General features: G+C 37.1%; 1 protein-coding gene across 1 annotated transcript in view; it reads left to right on the top strand.

Annotated features, from left to right (window-relative positions):
* PIEZO2 (piezo type mechanosensitive ion channel component 2) overlaps window positions 1-27770 on the top strand; it is a 504531-nt gene that overhangs the window by 340523 nt on the left and 136238 nt on the right. The window contains exons 8-15 of the mRNA XM_045187937.3: window positions 3358-3520; window positions 7988-8107; window positions 11244-11282; window positions 12378-12516; window positions 18052-18200; window positions 20628-20858; window positions 25159-25282; window positions 25905-26194. Coding sequence (XP_045043872.2) covers window positions 3358-3520; window positions 7988-8107; window positions 11244-11282; window positions 12378-12516; window positions 18052-18200; window positions 20628-20858; window positions 25159-25282; window positions 25905-26194 — 1255 coding nt within the window. The remainder of the gene's footprint in view (window positions 1-3357; window positions 3521-7987; window positions 8108-11243; window positions 11283-12377; window positions 12517-18051; window positions 18201-20627; window positions 20859-25158; window positions 25283-25904; window positions 26195-27770) is intronic.

Below are 27770 nucleotides of genomic sequence, written 5' to 3' on the forward strand. Positions count from 1 at the left end.
GCTTCTAAATAAGCAATAAACAAGAATTTACTATTTCGTAGTTGTGTCACCATATATTTCTCAGGCAAACTGACATTTCTTTGGAGAGATTTAAGATAGTCATTTTTAAGTGCTTTTATTGATGGATAAATTTTGACAATACAGGTATTTTATTCAACAAATTGGGGCTTGGGCATCTGTAAGCACTACGGTTGTGTGGGAATCATCAAGAAAGAATGAAGTTTATAACTATCCAGTTATGCATCAACAAAAAAGTAGAGTTTTTGCTCTCCCTGTTCCAGTTTCTGACTCTCCCTCCCCAGCCCAATCTCACAACCTGGCAACATCGCACCGGTCCTTCAGGATTTCTCTTTTCATTTATTTACTATCTATTCTTTTTGGATTGTCTCAATATCCAGCATTCTTCTTCCTGACTACCACCCACCATGCATCCCACCCACAAACAGAAAGTGTTTTCGTAACAGCTTGCTTTCACCAAACTAGCATATCACATCATTATAGTTAGATCAAGAGTGATTTTTTTGGAAGGCAGGTACTGTAATGTTACTCTTCTTGTGTATTGCCAATATTGAGAAACAATCCTGGATTATGGGAGGTCCACAATAATAAGTTAATTTAAAAAATGTTTAGATGTTGCATAGCATCCTACAGTTAGAGTGCTAGAAAAAATGTGAAATTTCAAGTACAAACTTCCCAACTTACTTAGCAATTCTTTCTGTAGTATTCATACTCTTTGAAAAAAAAGAGAGAGAGATCAGTGCAATAGTATGGATGGACATGGAGAGCATTATGCTAAGTTAAAAAGGTCAGGCAGAGAAAGACAAATTACCATATAATTTCAATTATATGTGGAATCTAAAAAGCAAAATAAAAGAGCAAACAAAATAGAAACACACCCATAAACACAGAGAACAGATTGAGGGTTGCCAGAGGGGAAAGGGGTTGGGTTAAAAAGGTGAAAGAATTAAGAACTACAAATTGATAGTCACATAAAAATCCCAGGGATGTAACATACAACATGGGGAATATAATAAATAATATTGTAATAACTATGTCAGTGCTAGGTGGGTACTTGAAATATCAGGAGGAACACTTTATAAAGTACAATCTATGATTGTCTAACCACTATGGTATACACCTGAAACTAATAGAAAATAATATTAAATGTACACTGTAATTGAAAAATAAACTTGAAAAAATAAAAGAGGAAGAAAGTAAGAAATTTTAGGCCTTACAATATTTGCATAGTCCTGTTAGAAAAAATTTAATATAGGGTACAGTAATCTTTCATTTCATAGCTTCTACCCCTGCTTGTTAGTCCCTGCACTGGTAGTACAAAACATAACACTGATTCCTCAGTGTTCTTACGGAAATGTGCAAAGTTAGTTTGAAACAAGCTATGATATCAACTGTAAGGTATGGAGTGGATGTGATAGGGTCTTTTATGAGGTACAGGGTTTATAAACAGCTGTGAAACTACTAACTTTCTGATGGGTCAAACAGGTGTTTATAATTGTTTATTGTTTCTAAACAATAAACTAACAAATCAATTGTTTATAAACTAACAGTTGATTAGGTTATTTATAGAGTATGCACCAGGTGTGGAGTGAAAAGAGGGAGGACTTTGTAGCTGAAACATACTGCTTAGATTAATCCAAAGACCATTCAGCTCATCTGATTCTAAATCTGAAAGCTTTTGGCTCCATATACTTTTTACAAGAAATTTACATTTTAATCTAGGACTGCAAAACAATATTCAGAATATTCTGCCATGCTAAGTGGAACATAACTCTTGTTATCAGGAACTTTTTTCCTTTCTAATACTAACTACAAAAAAAAAAAAAACCTGCTTGGACCTAGAAGAAAAGACCTATAATAAAAGCAAGTTCTAGTATAATTTATTTTTTACAATAAAATTAAAGAAAATTTAATTTCCATGTAGCTTTAAAATTTGTGTTCAGAAACTCACCCCAGTACTATATTTGTCTTGTTATAGAAAACAATACCAACTTGAAAGGTTTTTACAAGTGAAGGACATTTAGTCTTGGAAGATCTCATAACTCAATCAAGAATGTAACCTAAAAATCAAAGGAAGTTTACATATAAATGTTACAAATAATAAAAAGATGTGAGACTCACATAAGATATAAAAGTTTTAATCATTTAGTAGAGATCTTTCTTAGAAAAATTTATATAAAATGAATTTCTAAAAGAATATTTTATATAATTTCCCTTTTATAATTAGATACTCTGATTATATAGTAGAAGGAAGATTAAAAATTTCAAAATGTAAGAAGCTTTATAAAAGTATATTTCAAAGTAAATCATCAATTATATTTCAAAGTAAAACAATCAAATTGCCTATAAATAAAATTAAACAAAAATACTGTATTTAATAGAAACTCTAGTATACAATATCTGGCTTTTATGGTTGAATTGTATAACTGTTTCCAGTTTCAACATTTGCCCAATAATATCATCACTAACTGAATAGCTATGCTGAATCCTATGTGTAGGGTAAACGGAGGCAATCTGGTTTCCTCACCCAGATGTCTAGGGAACTAAGCAAAGCAGTTTCCCATAACCTTGAGAATGGACCTGATAAGCACTGTTCTCATAGCCTTGAGACTGGGTCCGATAAACTGTTCCCATAGACTTGAGTGGGCTTGCCTGCGTAGTATGAAGCTCTGTTGCATAATATATTTGGCATCCTGCCGGCTTTGTTAGTATCTAGTGTTTAAGGGGCTAGGGGCTCCCCACTGGGATCCACACAGGAGGACAGGTGACATGCAGTGTGATATGCAGCTTCCAGCATGCATGGATTGCTCACCCTTGAATAAAGGTGTGTCAAGCATCTCAATGGCTCCATGAATATTCTTCCATCTGCCTGAATCTCATGATCCTGTCAGGCCTTGAATAGCACAACACACTACGAAAAACAAAATATGTGCTCATTTACCTGGTTTTAATACCATGTTACTACTTACCTGACATTTTGATAAAGCACAGTTTAAATAGAGCCAATTTAAAATTGAAATGTAAATTTCTAATAGGTGTGCAAGGATTTAGTATTAGCTAGATTTCTGAACCAATAAAGATCATCTGGCTAATATTGGCATCATATATATACACACACATACTACCACATGTATATGATTTGAAAAAATATACATTATATATAAATACATATATTATTTAAGGATGTAGATATATGTACAGAACAGTAATAAAATATCTAGAATAAGATCAATTAACCTAGGAAGAGCTCATGAATGCACTAAAAACAAGATTTTTTTTTTCTGTTAGGGACACAGATCTTTGTATATCTTTTGAATATTTCTCTTTATTTTTAAACAGGTTGTTTGGTATCAAATCGGTAATTCAAACAGACTGTTCCAGAACGTGGAAGATCGTGGCAAACCAAGACCTGTCGTGGCACCACCATGCCAGCCCCATTCTGCTGCTAGTGATGTACTACACTCTGGCAACTCTGATCCGCATCTGGCTACAGGAACCTCTTGTAAGGAGAAGGTTTTTGTGGTCTTGTCTGCAAAGTAACCTGGAAACTCCAGGTGAAATGGTTCATTCTCATTAACTGCTCACTAATCAATACTATATTTCACAATAACTATAGTGTTCTATTTATAGTGTTTTTTGATTCTACAAAGAGTACTAAGTACAAATACTATGAGAACAAAAACTAGCTTCCCTTTGATGTCAATGCATGCTGCTAAAAGAATGGTAGGTGATGAGGAAAATGAGAGGCATTTTTGTTGAGCACACACTAAGTGCCAGGCCATATGCTAGGCTGTTTACATGCATTGTCTCTGTCAATCCACCACCTAACTCTGAAGAGCAAGAATTATGCCCATCTTAGAGGTGAGGAAAAAGAGGGTAGAGTGGTAAAATGCTCTGAAATCACATGGTTACTGAACAGTAGAAAACTAATGTTTGACAAGGTAGGGTCTCAGCTATTATATTTACCCTGTTATCTAGGTGACTGGAGTTTTCCAAATTTCTCAGACCTTTAACCTTTAACCACTGATGGTATGATAGGACCTAAATATTTGTGAGAAGCTCAGTTGTTTTGATGTTTAAAACATATTTTGAGGGAGAAAATCTCTTTAATTAAACATTACTTAATTGTACTAGTGCAGTATTAACAGTGACATTATACAGTATCTGTGAGGGAAAAATCCATTTAGGAAATGTTGAACTGCTTTTTCAGACATTGGTTTTACCATGTTTTCAATTGGTGTGTGTGTGTGCATGTGTAGTAGATAGTAGAAAAAAGTTACTTTTGAAAGTGCTACTTAATATAAATGCTTCCTCTTTTCCCAAATACCATGGGTTTTGTGCAATTTTTTACAAATCTTGAATTCACTAGGCTGTCTTTTGACTGTTTGTGGGCTTTGTAGAAGTTAGACATTTTTATGGTAGATAAAAATGTTATCTAAAAAAAATTCATTGGTAAGGCAGCTTATTGGTACATGAGGGAGACAAGTATTGGGTTGGCCAAAACATCCATTCAGTTTTTTCCATAAAATAAAAACACAATTTTTATTTTCACCAATAACTTTATTGATATGGATATCTTGAGTATGTTAGTTATCTCCTGTGTGGTAGAACATTGATTGTTCTCAAATAATGTCTCGATTTGATCGCTATTGACTTTAACTGGTCTATCCAACCATGGAGCACCATCCAGCGTGAACTCTCCAGCACAAATCTTCACAAATCACTTTTGACACGTTCAATCAGGTACAGCACTTTCTGCATACATGGTATAAATTGTTTTTTGTGTTTCAGTTGCATTTTTACCTTCCTTGAAATAATAAATCATAATATGCTGAAAATGTTGCTTATTTTATAACATCTTCAATATTAAAATGGCTACACAAAAATTCACCAATTTTGATAAGTTTTTTTAATGCACACTGTCACAGAACAATTTAATAAAATTGTTTCAAGTGAAGTTAAAGACAACTAATCACTACTAGAGCCATCTTATGGGAAAAAACAAATGAACTTTTTGGCCAACCCAATAATATAGACAGGGTTGTCACACCTTTCATCTACCATCTGCCAGGGGAGGAGTCCACAGGTTAGAAGTAACTTCTAATGAGCACAGCTGTGTTGAAGTCCCTGTGATCCAGTCACACCTCCTCTTGTATCACTTCTACATGACGGCCCTTATTGCCTACCTTCCCCTTTTCTGTCTTCACAGCCACAGATTAATCCACTCATTCATTCATTCAGTTAGTCAATCAAAGAGTACTAAGTACAAATACTACCAGAACAAAGTCTCTCAACAAACATGTATGGAAAGCCAACTGCCTCAGACACTAACCTGGGGATGGGACATAGAGCACCAACCCATAGCCAAGACCCCTACTCACAGGAACTATACATTCTACAAGAGAAAAGGAGTCCGACGAAGTAAGTGGGATCTGAGTCAGATAGTACAATGACACTGGGTGAGAGGTATGTGTCCATCCACCCCTGGCAAGAATGCCACCTAAGAGGTGGGGCTCTATCCTATCCTCTCTCCTGTGTGAAACCTCCCAGGGGATGAGGGCCATGGAGGCCACCCATGTACACAGGGTTATTGTGTATCACTTGACTCTGGGGCCCACTGATGGCAGTTACATAGTAACAAAATGCTTTGTAGAGTCACAGGGAGTCCAAATTATTATCTGTTACGTGTTTATCCAATTCCCTCCTAAAATTTAAGTGTGCCCATAAGACCCTTTAAAGTGTTTATTGTGTTTGTTTCTACCACAAAACCACATATGAATATGGATATGTCTATATGCAAGAGTAAAAACAAGTACAAAAGAAATCAAAATATATTACTGGAACTACTTCTGAACACTGTTTTACTTTAAGGTATTTGAGTTAATAAGAGTTCTAAGTGTCATTAGCTTTCTCCGACATCTCAGGCAGACTCCCAGAATGGCAGGCCACTATGGCTGTCATGTTGCCACAAGGTGAAGGCTGTTATAGCCCCTCAGTCAAATGAGTCATTGGACTTCCTTAGCCATGGGACATCTGGGGACAATGGAAGGCAGCTAGGAAGATAATCTAAGTCACAGCCCGCACAGTTAATAGCAGTGTTACAAATCACGGTGGCTGTCTGGGAAGCTCTTTATCTGCCCTTTGATTCTAAATGATAGCTTTGCTGGGCAGAGCAATCATGCCTATATGTCCCTGCTTTTCATGACTTTTAATATTTCTTGCCAATCCCTTCTAGCCTGCAGTTTCTTTTGAGAAATTAGCTGAAAGTCTTATGGGAACTCCTCTGTAGGTAACTAATTGCTTTTCTCTAGTTGCTTTTAAGATTCTCTCTTTTTCTTTAAACTTTGGCATTTTAATTATGATGTGCCTTGGAGTGGGCCTCTTTTCATCCATCTTGATTGGGACTCTCTGTGCTTCTTGGCTTGCATGTTTATCTCCTTCACCAAATTAGGGAAATTTTCTTTCATTGTTTTTTTTTTCAAATAGATTTTCAATTTCTTGCTCTTTCTCTTCTCTTTCTGGCACCCATATGATGTAAATGTGAAACTAAAGGAGTTCATCTTCACCAAACCATTGTTATATGAAATGTTAAAGGGACTATTTAAGAAAAAGAAGAAGATAACTGTGAACAATAAAATGATATTAAGTACATATCTATCAGCAATTGAATCTAAAAAACAAACTAAGCCAACAAGAAGAACAGACACAGAGTCATGGATATGGAGAGCATTTTGATGGTTGCCAGATGGAAGGAGGGTATGAGAGAATGGGTGCAGAGGTGAGGGGATTAAGGAGTACAAATAGGTAACTACAGAATATCCATGGGGATATAAAGTACAGTATAGGAAATTGAGTAGCCAAAGAATTTATACTCATGACCCATGGACATAAGCAATAGTGTGGGGATTGCTTGGGGGAGTGGGGCATGCTGGGTTGAGGGGAGCAATAGGGGAAAATTGAAACAATTGCAATAGCATAAAATTGTAATCAATAAAATATAATTAAAAAAAACAAAATTCTAAAAAATATCACAGTGGCTGGAGGAGTATGTCTCATGGAGGCAGTGATAGAAGACAGGTAGCTGACTATATTATATTATAGTTCCAGATGACTTGGAACATCATGAAAAATGTCAGCCAACAAATGTTAGTTCTGAGGTAAAAGTCTACAACACATGTTTCAAAAAGATAGAAAACCAGGTGTCAAGACTTAAATGGAATATATGGACTCCCATCTGGCAAGTGTGAATTCCCACCCAGCATGTCTGAGTGTTTCCATGAGTGCTGGCTCCAGGCACACTGGAACTCAGGAACTGGGCTGTAAGACTATGCCCCCTCCCTCTGCTTCAATATCAGTGGTGTGTTAATGTCCTTTCTATTGGGCTATCTTTGTTGAGAAACCAAACCTCACTCAAATGCATTCCACTCCTTATGCCCTTTCTTTATCATCTCTTCCAGACCAATTGTCTAATTTAAGCCAATGCCTTGCCACAGTTTTGTGCATAAGACATATTCTTGCTTAACATTGTGAGTAAGCTCCAGATGGTTCTGCCTTTAATAAATTTCTTCTTAATGAAAGATTGTCCATGGCTGAGTCACACAGTTAACTGCATACTTTTGTTTGAAAGATCTTCCTCTAAGGACCATTTGCATAGCTACTTCCTAGTGTTTAGAAGGCTGTTTAAATATCCACACATTGAGAGGCTGTAGATATTTAACACTGGAGCATATTCCTATAATTTATGGGGTTTAACAGCAATCAGGAACATTTAATATTGATGAGCTTAGCATTTAAAGGACAGCAATTTTTGTCACTTTTAACATATCTTGTTAACATCTTGTTTATTATATACATTGATTTTTAAAAAATCACATTGAAGCAAAGATGAAAAGTTTCACTGGTTACCCGGGTTGTCGAGGGAACTGCTCTGGGAAACAGGGCTGGTCCTGTGGGTTATTCTGTGTCTCAGGTGCAGGATGAGAGGACCAAGGAAGAGGACCGAGCCCTGGCTTGTAGCCCCATCCAAATAACAGCTGAGAGGAGGCGGAGCCTGTGGTATGCAACCCATTACCCAACTGACGAGAGAAAAGTAAGGAACTAAGAAAGGACTTTTTATTTCCTACTTTATCTTGCTATTTTTATATTACATTGCTGAATATGAGCCATATAATATCGTTTGCAAACTCAAATTGCTCAGTTTATGGAAATGGTTTGATTTTGAAGTCTTTGTACCAGTGAGCTTTATTCAATAGGGGAACCCAGTGCTTCCAAATAATATACCATGGCTCCATCATACCCTGTGAGACACTGTTTTGTATTTCAGTACTTTCTAGTGAAGTCTCTTATTCCTAAAGAGAAAGAATGTTCTTAGTTTTTTAAAATTGGATTTAAAATAAGCAAAAAATAACAAAATAATCTGTTAGCACTGGGTGGTGAAAATCTCAGTATTCAAATACATTACAGAAAATACTTTAATTCTGTTAGTTAGCCAGCTACAATAATAACTCAAGAAACCACTTGGAGAAGATCAAAACAATCTGTATGAATACAATCAAGTGTCTCTTACTACTTTGAACCAACAGTATGGACTGACAAGGAAAAGAGAGCCACGATTAGGTAATTCATATAATGTTTTGATCACATAATAACCATTTTGAACTCAATCAGTGCTATGGGCTTGTTAAAAGGGCCCATTTAAAATGTTCTAAAGACAAATAATCTTATATTTCTTAGATGGGTCATCATTTTGCTTTGCAGCATGTTAGAGAATTGAGGAGTCAATTCTCTCATTTATTTGGTGGCAGGTGAGGTTTTCTAAGACACATGGTCTTATTCCAAGCATAGCCATCCTGTGCTGAAAGTGGGTAGAACAATGAATGCGCTGTCTTAGGAAGCTGATGATGATGTGGGGCAGATGTGGTGCCCTAAGATGTCTGAGGACTTCCAGGGGTCCTTTTCTCTCTCTTTACACCATGTTTCAAATGATGCTGCCCATTGCACTAAATGGTATCAACAAAGAATAGCGGAGCAGTTTCCAAAATGAGGTCTGTGCATCTCTAGGAATTCCTGAGACCATTACAGCAATCCACAAGAACAAAACTATTTTTGTAATAATTGGTAAAATATTTACCTTTTCTTGTGCTCACATTTTCTCTGACGGTGTAAAGGAAGTGGCATGAACCCCTACAGCCATGATCAACTCTTTGTGACCACACGCTCACAGGAAACAAAGTAGAAAGGCCAGTTCCACTCAATTATATCTTTGATGAACTAGAAATAGTTATTAATTTTCTTAAATCTCAACCATAGAGCACATGTCTTTTTAATACTCTGTATGACAAATAGGAAGTCTGCACAAAGTGCCACATACTAAAGTATGACAACTGTGTCAATAGAAAATGCTTGGCCAATCATGGGAATTGTGGACTGAACTAGCCCTTTTCCACTGAACACCAGGTCTACTTGAAAGAGCAGCTGAGAGATTGCAGCTACTCAGGTGTGGATATTTGGCAGGCAATTACTGGCAAATAAATGAAGGGAGCCTGTCATTTCAAGGCATCAATTCACAGCATTTCTTGCTAATGATAAAATTTGAAATTTTAAATGAAAATTCAAATATTGGAAAATTTTGGAAAGCTTGAAAACTTCCCAATACTTAGTATGACTCACTGAAACAAACCACCAACACATGATATTACAATGCATGGTGAAAGATCCATGCAAGGTTCAAGATACAGGCATACCTTGCTTTATTGTGCTTTGCTGTATTGCCCTTCATAGATGTGTGGATTTTTTTTTACAAAATGAAGGCAAGACCCTTCACCAGCAAAAAAGATGATGTCTTGCTTTATGTCAATACTTGCTTTATTGAGGTAGTCTGAAACCAAATGCACATTATCTCCAAGGTGTGCCTGTGTATCAACCAGATTTGATAAACAGACTGTGGAAAGTTCTTTCATCTAGTTTCAGATTTCACATTGCAACTAACCTTCAAGTTCCTACCACTTGCTGAGTTTGGTGTAGTAGCAAAAAAAAAGCATTCATAATTGTCTGGATAGACTACTGAAATACTTCTTCCTTTTCCAACTGCATACCTCAGTCAACCAGATTTTCTTCACATACTTCAACCAAAACAACATATCACAACAGAGTGCAGAAACAGATATGAGAATCCAGCTGCCTCCTTTTAAGTCAGACTTTAAAAAGATACACAAAAGCCTAAAACAATGCCATTCTTCACTGTATTTTTTTTAAATATAGCTATTTGAATAAAATTTGTGTTAATTTATAATGGCTATTTAATTTTTAATGAATGGAATATTATTAAATGCCTCAGTTTTAAAAATAGGACCCACGTAAATTAAAACACTTTGTGATACCCAGTGATTTGTAAGAATGTAGATGAGTTCTGACTTAAAGATCTGGAGAACCCCATTGCATTGACACAGCAAATGCTTATTATTTAGGGGGAGCACAAACCATCTGGCATTAATATACTTAAAACATATAGTCATATAATATTTTGTTGTACTCAGCATGAAAGTCTTAAAATAATATTAAACCACAAAATAATTTTTCTTTACTATGAAACTTCTATTTCTTGAAAAGTGAACACTCAGAATTCTGCAGATATGTCATAGGGTTCTAGGAATATAAAATCAAGCCATTTAATCTATTAGAACAAAACACTTGAAAAATACAATAAACTTTTGTAGTGATATAGTTTATCACTGCTTATTTGCCATTGTAATTGAAAGTTAGCATCGGTCCTGGCCACGTAGCTCAGTTGGTTAGAGCATTGTCCTGATACACCAAGGTTGTAGGCTCGACCCCTGGTCAGAGCACATATAAGAAGTAACCAAAAAATCCCTAAAAAGTAGAACAACAAAAATGGATGCTCCTCTCTCTCTCTTCCCCTCTCCCTTCTTCTCTCTTTCTAAAATCAATAAATAAAAATTATTTTTAAAAATTTTGTATAAGAAAAGTTAACATCAGAAACTACAAAATGGTTATAATAAACAGCAACATTCTATTCAATTATTTGTCCCTTTATATTTTGCATGGCAATGTTAACATACTGGCATCAAGCTACTTTAAGAGAATGGATCTGTGTATGGTAAAAAAATATATATATATTCTTTTACATATATATATATATATATATATCAACATTACAGTGCTTTTGCCTTATATATTAACATGCTGTCCTGCATTGCTTTTTGCAGCTTTTATCCATGACCCAAGATGACTACAAGCCATCTGATGTTAGTATATCCTTAGAATTATTATTTATGTGTGCGTAAGTAATGTAAAAGTAACATAAATGGAATTGTCTCCTTTGAGTATGTTTTTTTAATTATTTTATTGTCATTCAATTACAGTTGTCTGCATTTCCCCCCCCACCGTTCCCTACCACCCCAGCCAACCCACCCCCCTCCCTTGCTTCCATCCTCCCCCTTGGTTTTGTCCTTGTGTCCTTTATAGTAGTTCCTTTGAGTATGTTTTAATGATCTAAAATTTTTCTAAGTTTTTAAATAATTATTTTGTAGAAATTATATCTTTTTTTGCTATTAAAACACTGATTCATATGAGCTCAAGTATAGTTATACAGAATGTATTTAAATTTTTTAAAAAGTCATGTTGGAAGGTTTTCTAAAAGCATTTTGCTCTGAAGATATGCTTATTACCTAATTTGAATAGGAGCTCTTACATGTCTATGGACACAAAGATACATATGTATATGTGTATGTATGTTTATATGTATATCTTTAAAATTGTAAGGTCAAAAAAAAGGAAAAAAACAACAAGAAATTGTACTTAGCATATGACATACTGCAACAAGGGAATTACAAGCTGGCAGCACCAGGTAGAGATGCCCAGAGGGGGTCCATCTAAGCTGATACCTGCTGCATTAGTCCTGTGCAAAACCCATGGGCTATGGAGTAGGACAAGGAGGGCCCAGGGTGGCAAGGCCCAGGAAAGGTCTGGACTTCCTTATAGCTGGAGGGCAAGCTGAGAGGACAGCCTTGAGATCAGAGGCTAACAATATCAGACTGGGTATGAAGCCTCAGCCAGCCTTTCCAGAGTGCACACTTTATAGTGAGAACAGAGGGTGTCTCGAATAATGTTTAGCAGAGGTGGGACGAGATCAGATTTACATTGTATTGTGATATCTCCATGGAGGTTTGGAGGGAAAAATAGACATGATTTCATCTTGCTAAACTGGATATAGACTAAGTGGTTCAGCTATCAGTTTCTTCACTGTTGAGTTACTGGGTGGTATAAGGGAAGGAGGCAGTATGTCCATATCAAAACGCAGCAGCTGTCACAGGTGTGCCTTTGTCCCTCACTCCCCACAGGGTCTCCTGGTGACTGTGAATGGCAATCCTGTAGATTACCACACTATCCACCCCAGCCTTCCCATCGAGAATGGTCCTGCCAAAGCCGAGCTGTACTCCACCCCACAGTACCGGTGGGAGCTCTCTGGTGACTCCTCAGGTAAGGAGCCAGCTCTGCAGGGTGCGGTCATACCCAGGGTTTTAGCTTCTCTCAGGCACAAACTCAGCCTGGCAGCTCTGTCTTTTGTTCATTATTCACTGGATTTGGTTCTTTCTTCTTCTTCTTTTTTTTCTAATAAGTGTTGCCTTCCATGCTCAATTTAATTAATTTCATTTCCTTAAGTTCTTCCTATATTCTGTGCCAACATATTGCTATATGGGTTATATCCTTGTCTACAAAATAAGAGGCATAATCAGAGCAGACTTTGAAAAATAAAAAGTAAAAAATGATTTTAAGGATGTCAGCTTGTATGTATGTATGTTTTTGTCTTTCCATAATTTGATAATGTACTCATGGTCAATAGTTTTACAAGTTAATGGGTGAATGTTTTCAGAAAGAGTTCTTTTTGTCTATTAAAAAGAGGAGGGTTAAAACTTTTACACAGCCTTTTCCCCCTTTTTTCTCATGAGGGAAAGCAGACTGTTACTAGAGATGACAAACCGGTAGCTTGGGATGGAGAAGATCTTATCCTCAGACTTGGGTTTCTGGCCTCCATAGCATTTTCTTTTAAAAAATTAAATAGTAACCAATGTTTTTAAAGCTGCAGCTTTAACCTATAAATGGAAAATCAACAAAGGAAAAGAGCAAGCAAAATACAACCAGAGACATTGAGGGGGGGAACAGTCTAGCAGTGGCCAGGGGGGAGTGGGGTAGGGACAGTGGGAAGAGGGGATTGCAGGAGCTATTATAAAGGACACATGGACAAAATCGGGGGGGATGGTGGGGGTGGGGGAGGGAGGTGGGTTCAGCTGGGGTGGGGGGAGGTAAGGGGAGAAAAGGCATACAACTGTAATTGAATAACAATAAAAAATAAATTTAAAAAAAAAGGAAACTTCCGGAGTCCCTTGAAGAATATAAATATCTGGCAACCTAGTCCCTCGTTTCTGCAAGGCTGCAGTTAACCTGACCACTGTTGTCATTGTCCTGTCAGAGACCAGCCAATTCATAAAGACAGAATTAGCTAAGTTTATTATTGAGTGGGGGAAAGGCAGAATGCATGCACATAGCAGCAAAGTAGCTACAAAATTATAGTGGGTTTTTCTCTATACTTTTATGGAATAAAGCTAGAGTTGTTTTCTACATTAACCTACCTTTAATAAACAAATAGCAGCCATCCAATCTGTATCATCAGTACATTGACTAACTCTCATGTACTTTTCTTCATAATTCTTTATCAGGCTTATTCTAATGCACTGTTCTTCATTGTTCTTTATCAGTACTTAATGCAGTTGCTTCCGACAGCATTACATATGGTTAGCAATACATATGGTTAGTCTCATTAGCCAACATTCTTCAGAAAGGTCAGATCAAGTTCAGTTCTCCCACCCCCAACCTGATCCTCCCCACACACATCCAGCCCCAGTTGGTACCTGCTCTCCCTACAGAGCACGAGATTCTACTGGCTATTTGCCCATTTCTGCTTCCTGCATGCATGTGTTTCAGTTTGCAACGTGGGCTTAAATGGAGGTCTTCACTTACTGAATGTCTCAGGAAATACACTACTTTCCAGAGTATGGTCTTCAGAACTTTAACATTGGAATCAAAAAGCATGGGCCTAAAAACCAGCATTTGTGACTTCTAAAGTTTGAGACATTCAGGTCACAGCCAATATCCTTCTATTTTACACATTACTTGACGTGAAAAGGAACAGAATTTTGACTGTTGACAAAGCAAACCTATATAATACTGAAATCATAAACTGAATTATCAAAAGTAAAACAAAAGCTGAAAAGTTATTTTTTATTTGAATCTATATATATGCAAAAAAATGTTATCACCAGAGAAATAGCATGCCAGTAATTGTAAAATCCATCATATTTAGGTTTTTCAACTCTGACTCTGATCCACAGACTTCCCCAATAAACCGTAGGCTCAGCCCACCCCAGCACTGGAGGGATGACAGGAAGTGGACTTCTGCAGGAAGAGATACTGCTGCCTCCCTTAGAGGTTCACTTCCACCCTTAACGGCTACTGGTTTTCTGTGGTTCATGCTTCCTCTTCATGGTGCTAAACAGCTCCCTCAATGGAATGCAACCCATTTGTACGTAGTCTATTTTATTTGAAGACAGAAAGGACATTTTACTCAGTGTGTCACTCATTACTTCATCTGTGAAATCAAAGTAGCTTTTGTCTCTTTACCTGGGCAACTCCCCCAAACTTTCTTTCTCTTGCTTTTACCCAATATTTTCATCCTCAGTATGACTTTTCTGCCTAGATTTACCTAAAAGGAAACTGTGGGCTACCACGTTCACTCTGGCAAAGTGGTTGGTTTTCTGTGTCCGTAATCCATAAACTCTTTTTATTAGTTTTCTATTACTGAGTAGTAAACTTAGTAGGCAAAAAAGACACATCACATGAATAGTAAGAGTACCTAACGTGGAAAATCAGAGGAAAAAAACAGAGTAAATACTAAAAACTTCAAGAAAACTTTCTTGAATCAAAAAACAAAATTGAAATCATATTTTGAAAGAGAATACTACATAGCTCATAGTATTGACCTCGACCAAGACATATTCCAGTAAAATCACTGTACTTTAAAGAAAAATAAATAAATGTTGGGTAACTAGGCTGAAAAAGTTCTTTCATGAAGAAAGAACTCAGATTGTCATCAGATTTTTTTGAAAATAACACTTTATGGTAGAAGAAAATGGAGCCATATATTTAAGATACTCAAGGAAAAAAATTATAACCAAGGATTTTATATCCATCAAAACTGACTTTCAAATACAAGGGGCACAAACTGTTAACATTTAAGAATTCAAGGGATATTGTTTTCATTAGTCTTCTCTGAAAAATCTATTAGAAATGAGCTTCAGACAATAAAAAAAGAATAAAGAGATATAAAAAAAAAACCAGTGGTTTAAAACAACAATGTCCTACAGTTTCTGTGGATAAATAAGGAATCAGCCGTGACTAGGCTGATATTCTCTGGCTCAGGGTCTCTGCTGAAGCTGAAGTCTGGCCACTGACCAAGTCTGCAGTCCCATCCAAGGGCTTGCCTGAAGACAGTCTGCTTCCATGACCACTCACATGGCTATTGGCTGGTCTCAAGCCTTTGCTGACTTTTAGCCAGAGACATCAGTTCCTTGCCACTGGGACCCTCCATAGGGCAGTTTACAACATGGCAGCTGGCTTCTCTCAGAACAAGTGAGAGAATGAGAGAAAGGGCTGAAGGCGAAAGCCTCAGTCATTTTTAACTCAATCTTGGAAGTAGTATTCCATCCTTTCTCAAGTATTATATTCTTTAGAAGCCCATCAAAGGTCTCCCACCCCACAGTCAAGAGAGAGTTACACAGGATATGAGTACGAGGAGGTGGGATCATTGGCAATGATCTTAGAAGCCTCCCTGCACACTCTCTTTTTTTACAGGAAAAAAATCGAAATTTTCTTCCTGCAAACTTCCTGACAGTTACTGAGTGTCAGGTCCCATGACATTCACCAAGCAGAACTTAATGATTATGTTTGAATTATAAGGGCTTTGTTAATTGGAAATAATCTCTGAAGTCTTTTTTAAAATATATTTATTGATTATGCTATTACAGTTGTCCCATCCCCCCCCTCACTCCACTCCATCCTGCCCACACCCTCCCTCTGACATTCCCCCCCTATAGTTCATGTCCATGGGTCATACTTATAAGTTCTTTGGCTTCTACATTTCCTACACTATTCTTACCCTCCCCCTGTCTATTTTCCACCTATCATCTATGCTACTTATTCTCTGTACCTTTCCTCCCCTCTCCCCCTCCCACTCCCCTATTGACAACCTTCCATGTGATCTCCATCTCTATGGTTCTGTACCTGTTCTAGTTGTTTGCCTAGTTTGCTCTTGTTTTTGTTTTAGGTGTGGTCATTAATAACTGTGAGTTTGCTGTCATTTTTACTGTTCCTATTTTTGATCTTCTTTTTCTTAGGTAAGTCCCTTTAACATTTCATATAATAAGGGCTTGGTGATGATGAACTTTTTTAACTTGACCTTATCTGAGAAGCACTTTATCTTCCCTTTCATTCCAAATGATAGCTTTGCTGGATAGAGTAATCTTGGATGTAGGTCCTTGCGTTTAATCTTGGGTAATGTAATTGTGATGTGCCTTGGTGTGTTCCTCCTTGGGTCCAGTTTCTTTGGGACTCTCTGAGCTTCCTGGACTTCCTGGAAGTCTATTTCCTTTGCCAGACTGGGGAAGTTCTCCTTCATTATTTGTTCAAATAAGTTTTCAATTTTTTGTTCTTCCTCTTCTCCTTCTGGCACCCCTATAATTCGGATGTTGGAACATTTCAAGATGTCCTAGAGGTTCCTAAGCCTCTCCTCATTTTTTTGAATTCTTGTTTCTTCATTCTTTTCTGGTTGGATGTTTCTTTCTTCCTTCTGGTCCACACCGTTGATTTGAGTCCCAGTTTCCTTCACATCACTATTGGTTCCCTGTACATTTTCCTTTGTTTCTCTTAGCATAGGCTTCATTTTTTCATCTGGTTTTCGAACAAATTCAACCAATTCTGTGAGCGTCTTGATAACCAGTGTTTTGAACTGTGCATCTGATAGGTTGGCTATCTCTTCGTCGCTTAGTTGCATTTTTTCTGTAGCTTTGAAGTGTTCTGTCATTTGGGCCATTTCTTTTTGTCTTGGCAAGTCTGTTACTTTAAGGGGCGGAGCCTTAGGTGTTCCCTGAGGCTGGGTAACGCTGGTTGCAGCACTTTGAGGCTGTACATGGGGGAGGGGCCAAGAGGGAGTAGTGGCACCTGCTTCACTCTCCTCCAGATTTTAGACTTTCACTCTGCTACCCACAATCAAACTGGGCCCCTCTGGTGCTGGTTCCTGAGTGGGTGGGCTTGTGCACACTCTAGGCCCCTGTGGGTCTCTCCAACGACCTCTCCCGCGAGGCTGGGAGCCGCTCCTGCTGCTGCCCCAACCCCCACGGGTGTTTTCAATCAGAGGTCTGAGGCTTTATTTCCCCGCACTGGAGCCCTGGGTAGCGCAGTCTGCTTTGCACCCTGCCATTTGTCTGGTTTATCTGTGAGTGAATGTGGGGCCGCGGGGTGCTACCCGCCGCTCTGCCTGACCCGTTCTCCACCACTCTGAGTCCAGCCCTCTCGGTTTATCTGCATGAATGTGGGGCGGCAGGGTCTGCCAGTGGTCAGACTGCCTGCCCAGTTCGTCCCACACTCCACTAGTCTCGGTCCCGCCACGGCCACACAAGTCCTCTCCGCCCTGGTGCCCATCTCTGCCCCTCTACTGGTCAGGATGTATGTTTCTTTTTTATCTCCTTGGTGTCGGACTTCCTTGCTGCTCGATTTTCTGTCAGTTGTGGTTGTGCGAGGAGGCGCAGTGTGTCTACCTACGCCGCCATCTTGGTTCTCCAAATCTCTGAAGTCTTAAATGAAAGACCATGCTAAAGCCACACATGAGCTGAATGACTTGAGACATTTATAAAAAATTAATACATTTGGATAAATAGTTATATAAAGCATTTGTCTATCTAGAAAAGAAAGAAGGAGAAGAAGATGAGAAAGAAGAATTTGAAGAGGAAAGGATCCAGGAGGATAAAACAAGTGTGAGAGTTCATGCCATGGTCTCTGTGTTCCAGTTCATCATGAAACAAAGCTACATCTGTGCCCTTATCGCTATGATGGTATGTATGAGACGCCACAGCACATGTGCTGGAGAAATGGTGCACCCAGCCCCACTGGATGAAAGCTCCACCATTCTCTCATGAACAGCAGAAATATATTAATCTTCCCAATGTCATGGCAGAGAATGTTTACATCAAATTTTCATGGGATTTTTATATTATATCAATAGATTTGAAAATCATGTCCTCTTCTACTCAGCCTCTTTTTAAATATTAATACATTTCTCCAAGTTAACCTATCAAGTCAGACTAACCCTATTTTAGCAATTTAAAAGGACATATTGGGTAGTTTTTCTCTGACATCGAAGGGGTTCAAGATCAACATAAATTACTTTTATTTCTTTCAGACAGTGAGAATTCACATCTTAGATTTGAGTGAGACACTTGTATCCCAGCTGTAATAAACTTTACCAACGTGAACATCAAACAACCAGAGTTCCCAAGAGCTTTTTATGTTGTGAGCACTCAGTATATGCATGTTTCTACTCCCCGCTAGGTACATCCTCCATCTCTAGCATCACAGCTTCAAAAACAGGTTTTTGGCCTATATATAGATGATAACAGAAAGTTTCATTTCCTAAAAACAAACTTTCATTAGAAAAAAAAATCCAATTTGTTTTCGAGAGACCTAATACTTACTTAACACACAGCTCTTCCAAATTATGTGGTCAATGGTGAGATCTCATGGACATCTTTGACAATGAAAAATGAAAATATTTTATGACTGTAGGAGGGGAAATACCTAAATACAATTTCCTCAGGCACTCATTCAAGATGTTTCCCAACTTCAGCTTTTATTAAGGACCACTGCAGTATATGAGAGAGAGTTGTGAGATGGAAAACTCCACAAAACTGAAGATAATTCTTTTGGCAATTGCAAACTCTACTCTCTAAATAATATTAATTCTGTGCTCTTTGGGTGCTTTTTGATATTTTCTATACCTCAACCTCTATAGCAAAATTTTTATTTTAAAATATCAAACATATAAATATAATTTAAGAAACCTGATTCTTAAATCAAAAAGGCATATATTTCTTTTCCTGTCTTTATAAAACTCAGTCAGTTAAGTTTGGTCCCTTTTAATAAAATAAATAGGGCTTTAACATTTTTTGAATATACATTTTGTAGGAAAAGAACTATTATAAAAAAAACATAGAGCAGATCTTTCATTAAAGACATGCCCTTATCTGGTACAATTTCTGTTGCTTTAGTGGAGCCACACTGTTAATGTTTTAGAAGTGCTTGCCTTCCATCAAAGCTCCCCACTGCAGCAGACATTTAGTCACAGACAGAAAGAGAAGTCCCGAGGAGCCAAGTCTGTCAGAACAATACATATATTTATTCAAAAATACAAAAGATAAATATACTAAGCTCTCAGGAAATCCAGACACTGAACATAGGAAGCAACATAATGCAGAGTCTATTCCCAACTTCTACAACTGAGACACATATGTAAACTAGGCATTAAAGAGGAAAGAAGTTAAAAAAAATCCACATCACTAGTCTTTCTCCCTCCTTCACTCTCATCTTCCCAAATAAGAATACAGTGCAGGAGGGAGGGGGATTGGAAATCTGCTGGAATTATAATATTTGTGAACTTTAGTTTCCTGGGTCACACACACACAAATGGTAGTCATATTTGCATTTCATACTGGGATTAATGCATTAAATATATTAGTTAAATCAGATGCATTAAATGTTACCCAAACTTTGATAAACACTATTTCCAAAAATAGTATTTCATGAAAATAATTCAGACTTGATCATAGTTGTCAGTCACTAATTTTAATAAAATAAATCTTAATTTTCAGTTTATACCTATATGTTTTAACCAACAATTTTAAATAATTTAGGACAAATTTGCAAATTGCTGAGGGGAAATATTTGTTTGATGTTGATTTCCTTTATCTAAAAATATTTAACCTTCTGTCCAAAAGCAAAACAGACTTGTAAAACATTTCAGATTTTAAAACTAACTTGATAATTAGTGCTTGCCCTGGTGATTCCCACAGTTCCCATTTTTGAGCCCAGCTATGGGCCACAGTCAGCAGTCTTAAATAACTGCTGACTCCAAGCTAGTTTGAAAAAAGAGGGGAGAAAGCACTTACAGTTGTTTTTAATACTGCAAAGTAAGGTAGAGATGAAGACCTTTGAGGCTACAGAGAAAAGGACATGGAATAAAGACCCCTTTGCCTTTAACTCTATTCCTTATGGAAGTTCAAAAACAATGTTCTCAGCAAAATCTTTCCCTTCTCTTCCCTCTCTATGCCACTGGTTGAGATCTCTCTCAATGCTTCAGCACAACTCTCTCCTCTCCTTAGTCTCAGTATTATTGACTTTTTCTGTATATGTAATGTTTAAATTACCAGAGTGGGGGACGATACATTGTATTAATCATTGTTTTTTCGCTTCCTTCTTCCCTCAAGGCTTGGAGCATCACCTATCACAGCTGGTTGACTTTTGTGCTGTTGATTTGGTCATGTGCTCTTTGGATGATTCGCAACAGAAGAAAATATGCTATGATCAGTTCCCCTTTCATGGTTGTCTATGCAAATCTATTGCTGGTATTACAGTATATATGGAGTTTTGAACTTCCAGAAATTAAAAAGGTCCCAGGATTTTTAGAAAAGAAAGAGCCAGGAGAACTTGCCTCAAAGGTAAGTGAATAGGAAAACAAGAAAACAAAACATTGTAACTACAATAATCATAGTAATCATATGTAAGCAAAAACTTTCAAAAATAGATTCCAAATATTCACTGATTCACAAAAATGAATACATATGAAACTGTAAGAAATAATTTATATTGCTTCAAGGTCTGTATAATTTAAACATGGACAAATAAATATTATACCATGCTTGTAGATTTTATTCAAAAATGATAATGTTTTCTACTCAAAGAAAATATATAATACATTATTTGAGAAAATAGGAAAATAAAATGTAAAATATATCAAAGGATCAAAGGACTTTGACATTAATTTGCAAATCAGGCTGAACACATTGCTGTTACAGATTATTGATTACTGGTTAAAACATTTTTTCTCCCATTATGTCCTTAAAAAAGATTTTTAGCAGCAAACATTAAATATGACATACTCTTCTGTCTTCTACCAATTATATAATATGCCTTCACCTGCAGTAAGAAAGTTCATAATCTTTCACTACCCATTTATTTTCATGGCCCATTTGAATAGTTTTTACTTTAGAAGATTAGGTGCCCCAACTATTTTTGGTGAACAGAGTAGCACACTCTAAATACACATCTCCTTAGTGTGGATGACTTGTGTTAAGACAGTAAATCAATCAAGTCTAATTACAAATGAGACTTGAATATCCTTTCCTAGCCAGAGAATTGCTCTCTGAAAGAGACATTCATTTACATCACATGAAATCCACCTTTTCTTTACATGTTACCAGGCACCTCATAACTAAGGCAATCAGCATAAATAGGGTGTCTAGTGGATTACACTGAAGATTGCTTCTTGTAACAGGTGTTTTGGTGAAGGTTATTGGGGTAAAGGAAAAAAATCCTAACAGGTGAATGCTAATAATAGAATTAAATCACAACCCCCTGTGTTCATGGACTATGACAAATTCATTCATTCACTTATTCATTCATACAAAATCCCCATACCTACCCTACTGGCACCTTCTCTCCCAAACGTTACTCTAAACCAAAAGTCCCACATAATACTCTTATAAATCACCTTTATCTGAAACTCTTTCCTTTTATTCTCTCCCTCTCCATCTTTCCCCTTAAACAGACACACACAAACACACACACACACCCAAATTAGTAAGTTAGTCTTTTTTTATAGGAGGAATTCAAAACCTTATCCTTTTGTTACCAGAGTAAATGGGTCGTTTAGCAGTGTCATGGGAAAAGAATGTCAGGAATACTCACATAGGAGGAGTTTTAAGCAATAGTGGTGAGATTATTAGAGTGATGGATAGAGTAGGCAGGCTATAGGGTAGAGACTGCCTGGACTCAGAAAAGGAAGTTAAGAGGCAAAGGGCAATTCCTCTGCCACTGCTCACTGCTGCCCAGGTTGCAAATCTTCTGGGGATCCTTAGAATTTAGGAGAAAAGAAGGCAAAAGTCACATGCCACAAAAAAAGTCACAAAAGTAGGAAGGCCACGGAACTGCAAGGACATGCTTCAAGGAGTGCACACCTGGGTACTTTGTCAAGCTTCCATATGTGTCCTTGGGTTCCGGAAGGAGAAGGCTTTCTTTCAAACTGCCCACTCTCTTTCCTGGGTTTTCCCAGGCATATGCCTGTGCCCTCCCCCTATCCAATCTCTTTCCCAGATTTTCCCAGGCTTTGCCCTCCCCCTTTTATGGTTGCCATTTTGGCTTCTACAGCACATGCACTTAGTAAAAGGAATTCCCCCTCATGTTTTCTCCCTCCCCCCCTTTAATCTAATGGAATGATGCTGGTTACCCCTCCCCCATGAGGCTGTTCCTTTTGTTCCCTTTTCTTTTGTTAATTATCTAACTGCCTACTCTAGCACTTTGTGTAAATCCATTACAACCTGGCTCAAGATATTGGTGAAACTCCTAAAAATGCATGTCACCTAACTAGTTGAAATACCTCCTGTCTAATCTAAAATTAACATTTCTTTGGGTGAGGAAGACATTGGGGAAATAAATTTATTACTTGTAAAAAATGTTCTAAGGAAACTAAGGTCTCCTTATATAATACATTATATTTTAATGTATCCATGAGCTCAAAAAATATGTAAGGCTTTGTCATAGATAGTAACACCTCTAAGATGATAAAATTTCTAACACAGCAACATTGGTCAAAGCACATTATTAAACACACACTGTTAGCAGAGTACTGGATGCATCACTGGATGTATCTTTCTCTCATTTTCTCTCAGCAAATAAGAGAAAGAAAGAATATGGCCTCGGTCCTCAAAGGTCTGAACACCTCGGTGGAGCCAGACTCAGCTACTTTGTATCATCCTTCAGCTTCTAGAGTGTCTCATTCTTCACTCCACCAAGCTATGTCAACTACTACTTTTAAAACTGGGCTTTTAACTCACCTTCCCTAGGAAAGATGTCCCATCTGCTCCCAATTATGTAGGCTCTTTGCATTAGAGAAACAGATTTCTTTTTCAACTTGCAGCTATGTAGTTCAATTTGTTGTGATTTCACTGTTTTAAGTATGTTTGCCAGGACCTATTGGCACTGGTTTATGTTGAAGGTAAATGATACGTGCTTATTATGGATAGCTAAGTGGGCAGTTATTCAAAGTGAAAATGACCCACTCATTTGCCTATTTATTTTTTCACTTCTTTGGCAAATATTTATTAAAATCCTACTATGAATGAACCACAATGAGATACCACAATAACTATTGTTAATGAAGAAGTAGAGAAATTGGAACCATCATACACTGCTGGTGGAAATGTAAAATGCTGCAAGCACTTTGGAAAATAATCTGGCAGTTCCTCAAAATGTTAAACGTAGAACTACCACACAACCAGGTGACTCCACTCTTAGATATACATACCCATGAGAACTGAAAACCTATGTCCACACAAAAATTTGTACTTGACCAATGTCACCCCAAGAAACTAAAAAAATTTTTTTAATTATAAAGCTATTTCTTTAAATTAATAGCTCTGGCATCACAATGGGTGCTATTTAATGTGCACAGTTGATGATTTTAATTAGTTAATTCTAACTGAAGTGTGTTAGTCATATGTTATGGGAAGACTGGTTATTACTCGTAGATCAGATATAAACATATTTTATCTTTATAGATAATTTGGCCAAGGGTAATATCAAACTCTATGTTCTCAATACAACTGAGAGATTAGAGTCTAAAAATACACCAAACTTGTACTTGAATCCTCATAGAAGTATTATTCATAATAGCCACAAAAAATAGTAACAACTGAAATATCCCTATACTGATGAACAGATAAGTAAAATGTTGTCTATTCATACACTCAAATATTATTTGGTAATAAAATGGAGTGAAGTACCAGTACATGCTACAACATGGATAAACCTTGAAAACATTATGAAGTAAATAAAACTGCTTACAAAGGAACACACATGTAATCGCATTCATGTAAAATGTTTAGATCAGGCAATCTATAGAAGTCAGAAAGTAAACTAGTGGTGGTCTTGGGCTGAGGTGGTAAGAAAAGGGGTTGGCTGCTATGGAGCATCTTTTCAGGGTGGTGAAAAAATTGTAAAATTGATTGCAGTAATGATTGTACAACTCTGTGAATATACTAAAAACCATTAAATAGTACACTTTAAATGTGTGAATTGTATGGCATGTGAATTATAACTCCATAAAGCTAGCACAAAAAGCTATTATGTACCAGGCTGTTTATTTCCTGAAGAACAAAGCCCTAACATCATGTTTTTCTTTCTTAAACATTAATTTACAAATACTAATATATACATGACTTACAACAATTCTTCCTCCAGCTTTGGGAGATGACTGGGAATAGTAAGTATATTTTCTAGGATGAAATGTTATTTGTTCTATCTGCTGAATTCGTCAAAATAAGGAAATTGCAGAGTCAATGAGTTTTATAGAAGTATGTCTTCCTATTAAAACAGTGCTGGTGTCACAGTCAGGGCAGGAATGAAGGACTAGCACCTTGAAGAACCAATGGCCACAGCTGATTTTTGGCCCAGTTGAAAGTAATTTGGATTTTCCAGTGCATCTTCCCCAGGGCCTTGCACAGCGCTGAATGAACCCCCACCCCCACCCTTGCCAGGAACTCAACTCACATGCAGGTATCCTCAGGAAAGGGAATTTAAAAGCCAGTGACTTTTTCAGTTGAAATTAAGCTGGAGCTGGGCCCTGTCTCAAATAAAGTTTTATTGAGTGAGCTCCGACTGAAATGTGGAGAACATTTGTTGAAATGTATTTACACTTAAAATAGTGGCTTAATTCTTGTTTTACTAATTCTCTACTTTCAGATACTTTTCACCATTACTTTTTGGCTACTGTTGAGGCAGCACCTTACAGAGCAAAAAGCTCTTCGAGAAAAGGAAGCTCTTCTATCTGAGGTCAAAATTGAAACTCAGGAAATTGAAGAAAAAGGTAAATTAGTGTGTAGAGTGTGTGACTGGAGATTTTTTGAACTCAGCAAAACTACATAGAAAGATCGCCTAAAGTACATCAGAAAAGCCACTATGTGATTAAGAGTAGATGGAAGCTGAATATTTAGAGTACATGTGAGCATTCACAAGAAGTTATTGAAAATAGTGTATCATTTGATCCTCACAAAAGTGATTCCCACTTAAGTGAAGAAGGAAGAAGGGGCTCAAGGAAGTTAAATGATTTCTCTAAGGTAACAATATAAGAGCCACCGAACAACCAGAATACAAAATTGAAATAGTAGTTTTATGTTATTGCTGCCTATTTATTTTTCTAGATCCTGCCGCACTTAAAGCTATCATGGATATTGGAAATGAAATAGGTGTTATGAAAAGATTAGTATAAAATATTACCAAATTTATTTATTTTAAATGTAACTCAGGAAGGTTATAAAAATTGATCATGATTAACTATAAATGCTACTTTGTTTACTAAAACAGTCTATAATCTTTCAAATCATATAGTAACACATAAAACACATGCTTCTATACCCCACATATAACACCTGGTCAAAGTGTGGTTTGGTCAGGGAATCAGCTAAGTATAACAGTCTTTTATTTTGAAGATGATGAACAAGATATACAAGTGGAAGGAGAGGCTGAAGAGAAGAAGGAAGAAGAGGAAGAAAAGGAAGAGAAGCAAGAGAGTAAGAAAGAAGAGGAGGAAGAAGAAGTAGAAGAAGGTGATGACCAGGACATCATGAAAGTACTGGGCAATTTGGTGGTGGCCATGTTCATTAAGTACTGGATCTACGTCTGTGGAGGAATGTTCTTCTTTGTCAGCTTCGAGGGTAAAATTGTGATGTACAAAATCATCTACATGGTGCTGTTTCTGTTTTGTGTGGCCTTGTATCAGGTGGGTAAACAATTGTCCTCTATTTTTTAATCTTCATTCCCATCTAAGGAATATCTTTGAGCTTCCTTTGATGACATTCTAAATTACTATAATCCCATGAACATATCATTTAACTGATAAGCAATTTAAACATGATATATTTAGAATTCTAAAGTGGAAAGTGACTACCTTCAGGTTGTTCCTTATTTTTAAATTGTAAGTTCTTAAAAAGTTCATGACTTTTAAAAAAATTCTTCATTAACAAAACACAGCTTGTATAATTAGACTGATTGACTGATTTTAATAGTAATTTAAGAACAGTGGCTGAGTAATCTAAAATACTGGATGATACCAAGTTCATTTCTGTTTTAGACTTTGGAATCAGAAAACTGTGGTGGTGTATATAGCTATAGATGTGTAATTCTTCAACTGCCTTACTATTTCATTAATTAGAATTTGTAAAATATTATATCATAATTAATTAGCCTTTCCACAAATTCAGTTTTTATTTATTTATTTATTTTTATTGTTCAAGTGCAGTTGTCTCCATTTTCGTCCCACCATGCCCTTCCTCACCCCACCCCCTTCCCACTCCACCAATCACCACCTCCTGCCCTCTAACCTAACTCCTCTGGCTTTGTCCATGTGTCCTTTATACCTGTTCCTTTATGGCTCTCCCCCTATTATCCCTCTCCCCTCTCCTCTCTGATAACTGTCAGTTTCTTCTGTATTTCAATGTCTCTAGTTCTATTTTGCTTGTTACTTTGTTTTGTTGATTAGGTTCCACTTATAGGTGAGATCATATGGTATTTGTCTTTTACCACCTGGCTTATTTCACTTAGCATAATGCTCTCCAGATCCACCCATACTGTCAGGAAGGGTAGGAATTCCTTCTTTCTTTCTGCTGCATAGTATTCCATTGTGTAAATGTACTAGGTTTTTTTTATCCACTCATTTACTGATGGGCACTTAGGTTGCTTACAGCACTTGGCTATTGTAAATTGTGCTGCTATGAACATTGGGGTGCATAGGTTCTTTTGAATTGGTGTTTCAGGATCCTTAGGGTATAATCCCAACAATGGTATTGCTGGGTCAAAAGGCAGTTCCATTTTTAGTTCTCTGAGGAAATCCCATACTGTTTTCCACAGTGGCCTCACCAGTCTGCATTCCCACCAACAGTGCCCTAGGGTTCCCTTTTCTCCATAATCTCTCCAACATTTGTTTGTTGATTTGTTTATGATGGCCATTCTGACCAGTGTGAAGTGGTATCTCATTGTGGTTTTAATTTGCATCTCTCTGATGACTAGAGATGCTAGGCATCTTTTCATACGTCTCTGGATCCTCTGCATGTCCTTCTTGGAGAAGTGTCTGTTCAAGTCCTTTGCCCATTTTTTAATTGGGTTGCTTGTCTTCCTGGAGTAGAGACCTGTGAGTTCTTTATATATTTTGGAGATCAAACCCTTGCCCGAGGTGTCATTGGGAAATATGTTTTCCCATAGGGTTGGTTCTCTTTGTATTTTAATGCTGTTTTCTTTAGCCATGCAGAAGCTTTTTATTTTCATGAGATCCCATTTGTTTATTCTTTCCTTTATGTCCC

The sequence above is a fragment of the Desmodus rotundus genome, chromosome 10 (assembly GCF_022682495.2).
Source record: "Desmodus rotundus isolate HL8 chromosome 10, HLdesRot8A.1, whole genome shotgun sequence".
NCBI lineage: Eukaryota > Metazoa > Chordata > Mammalia > Chiroptera > Phyllostomidae > Desmodus > Desmodus rotundus.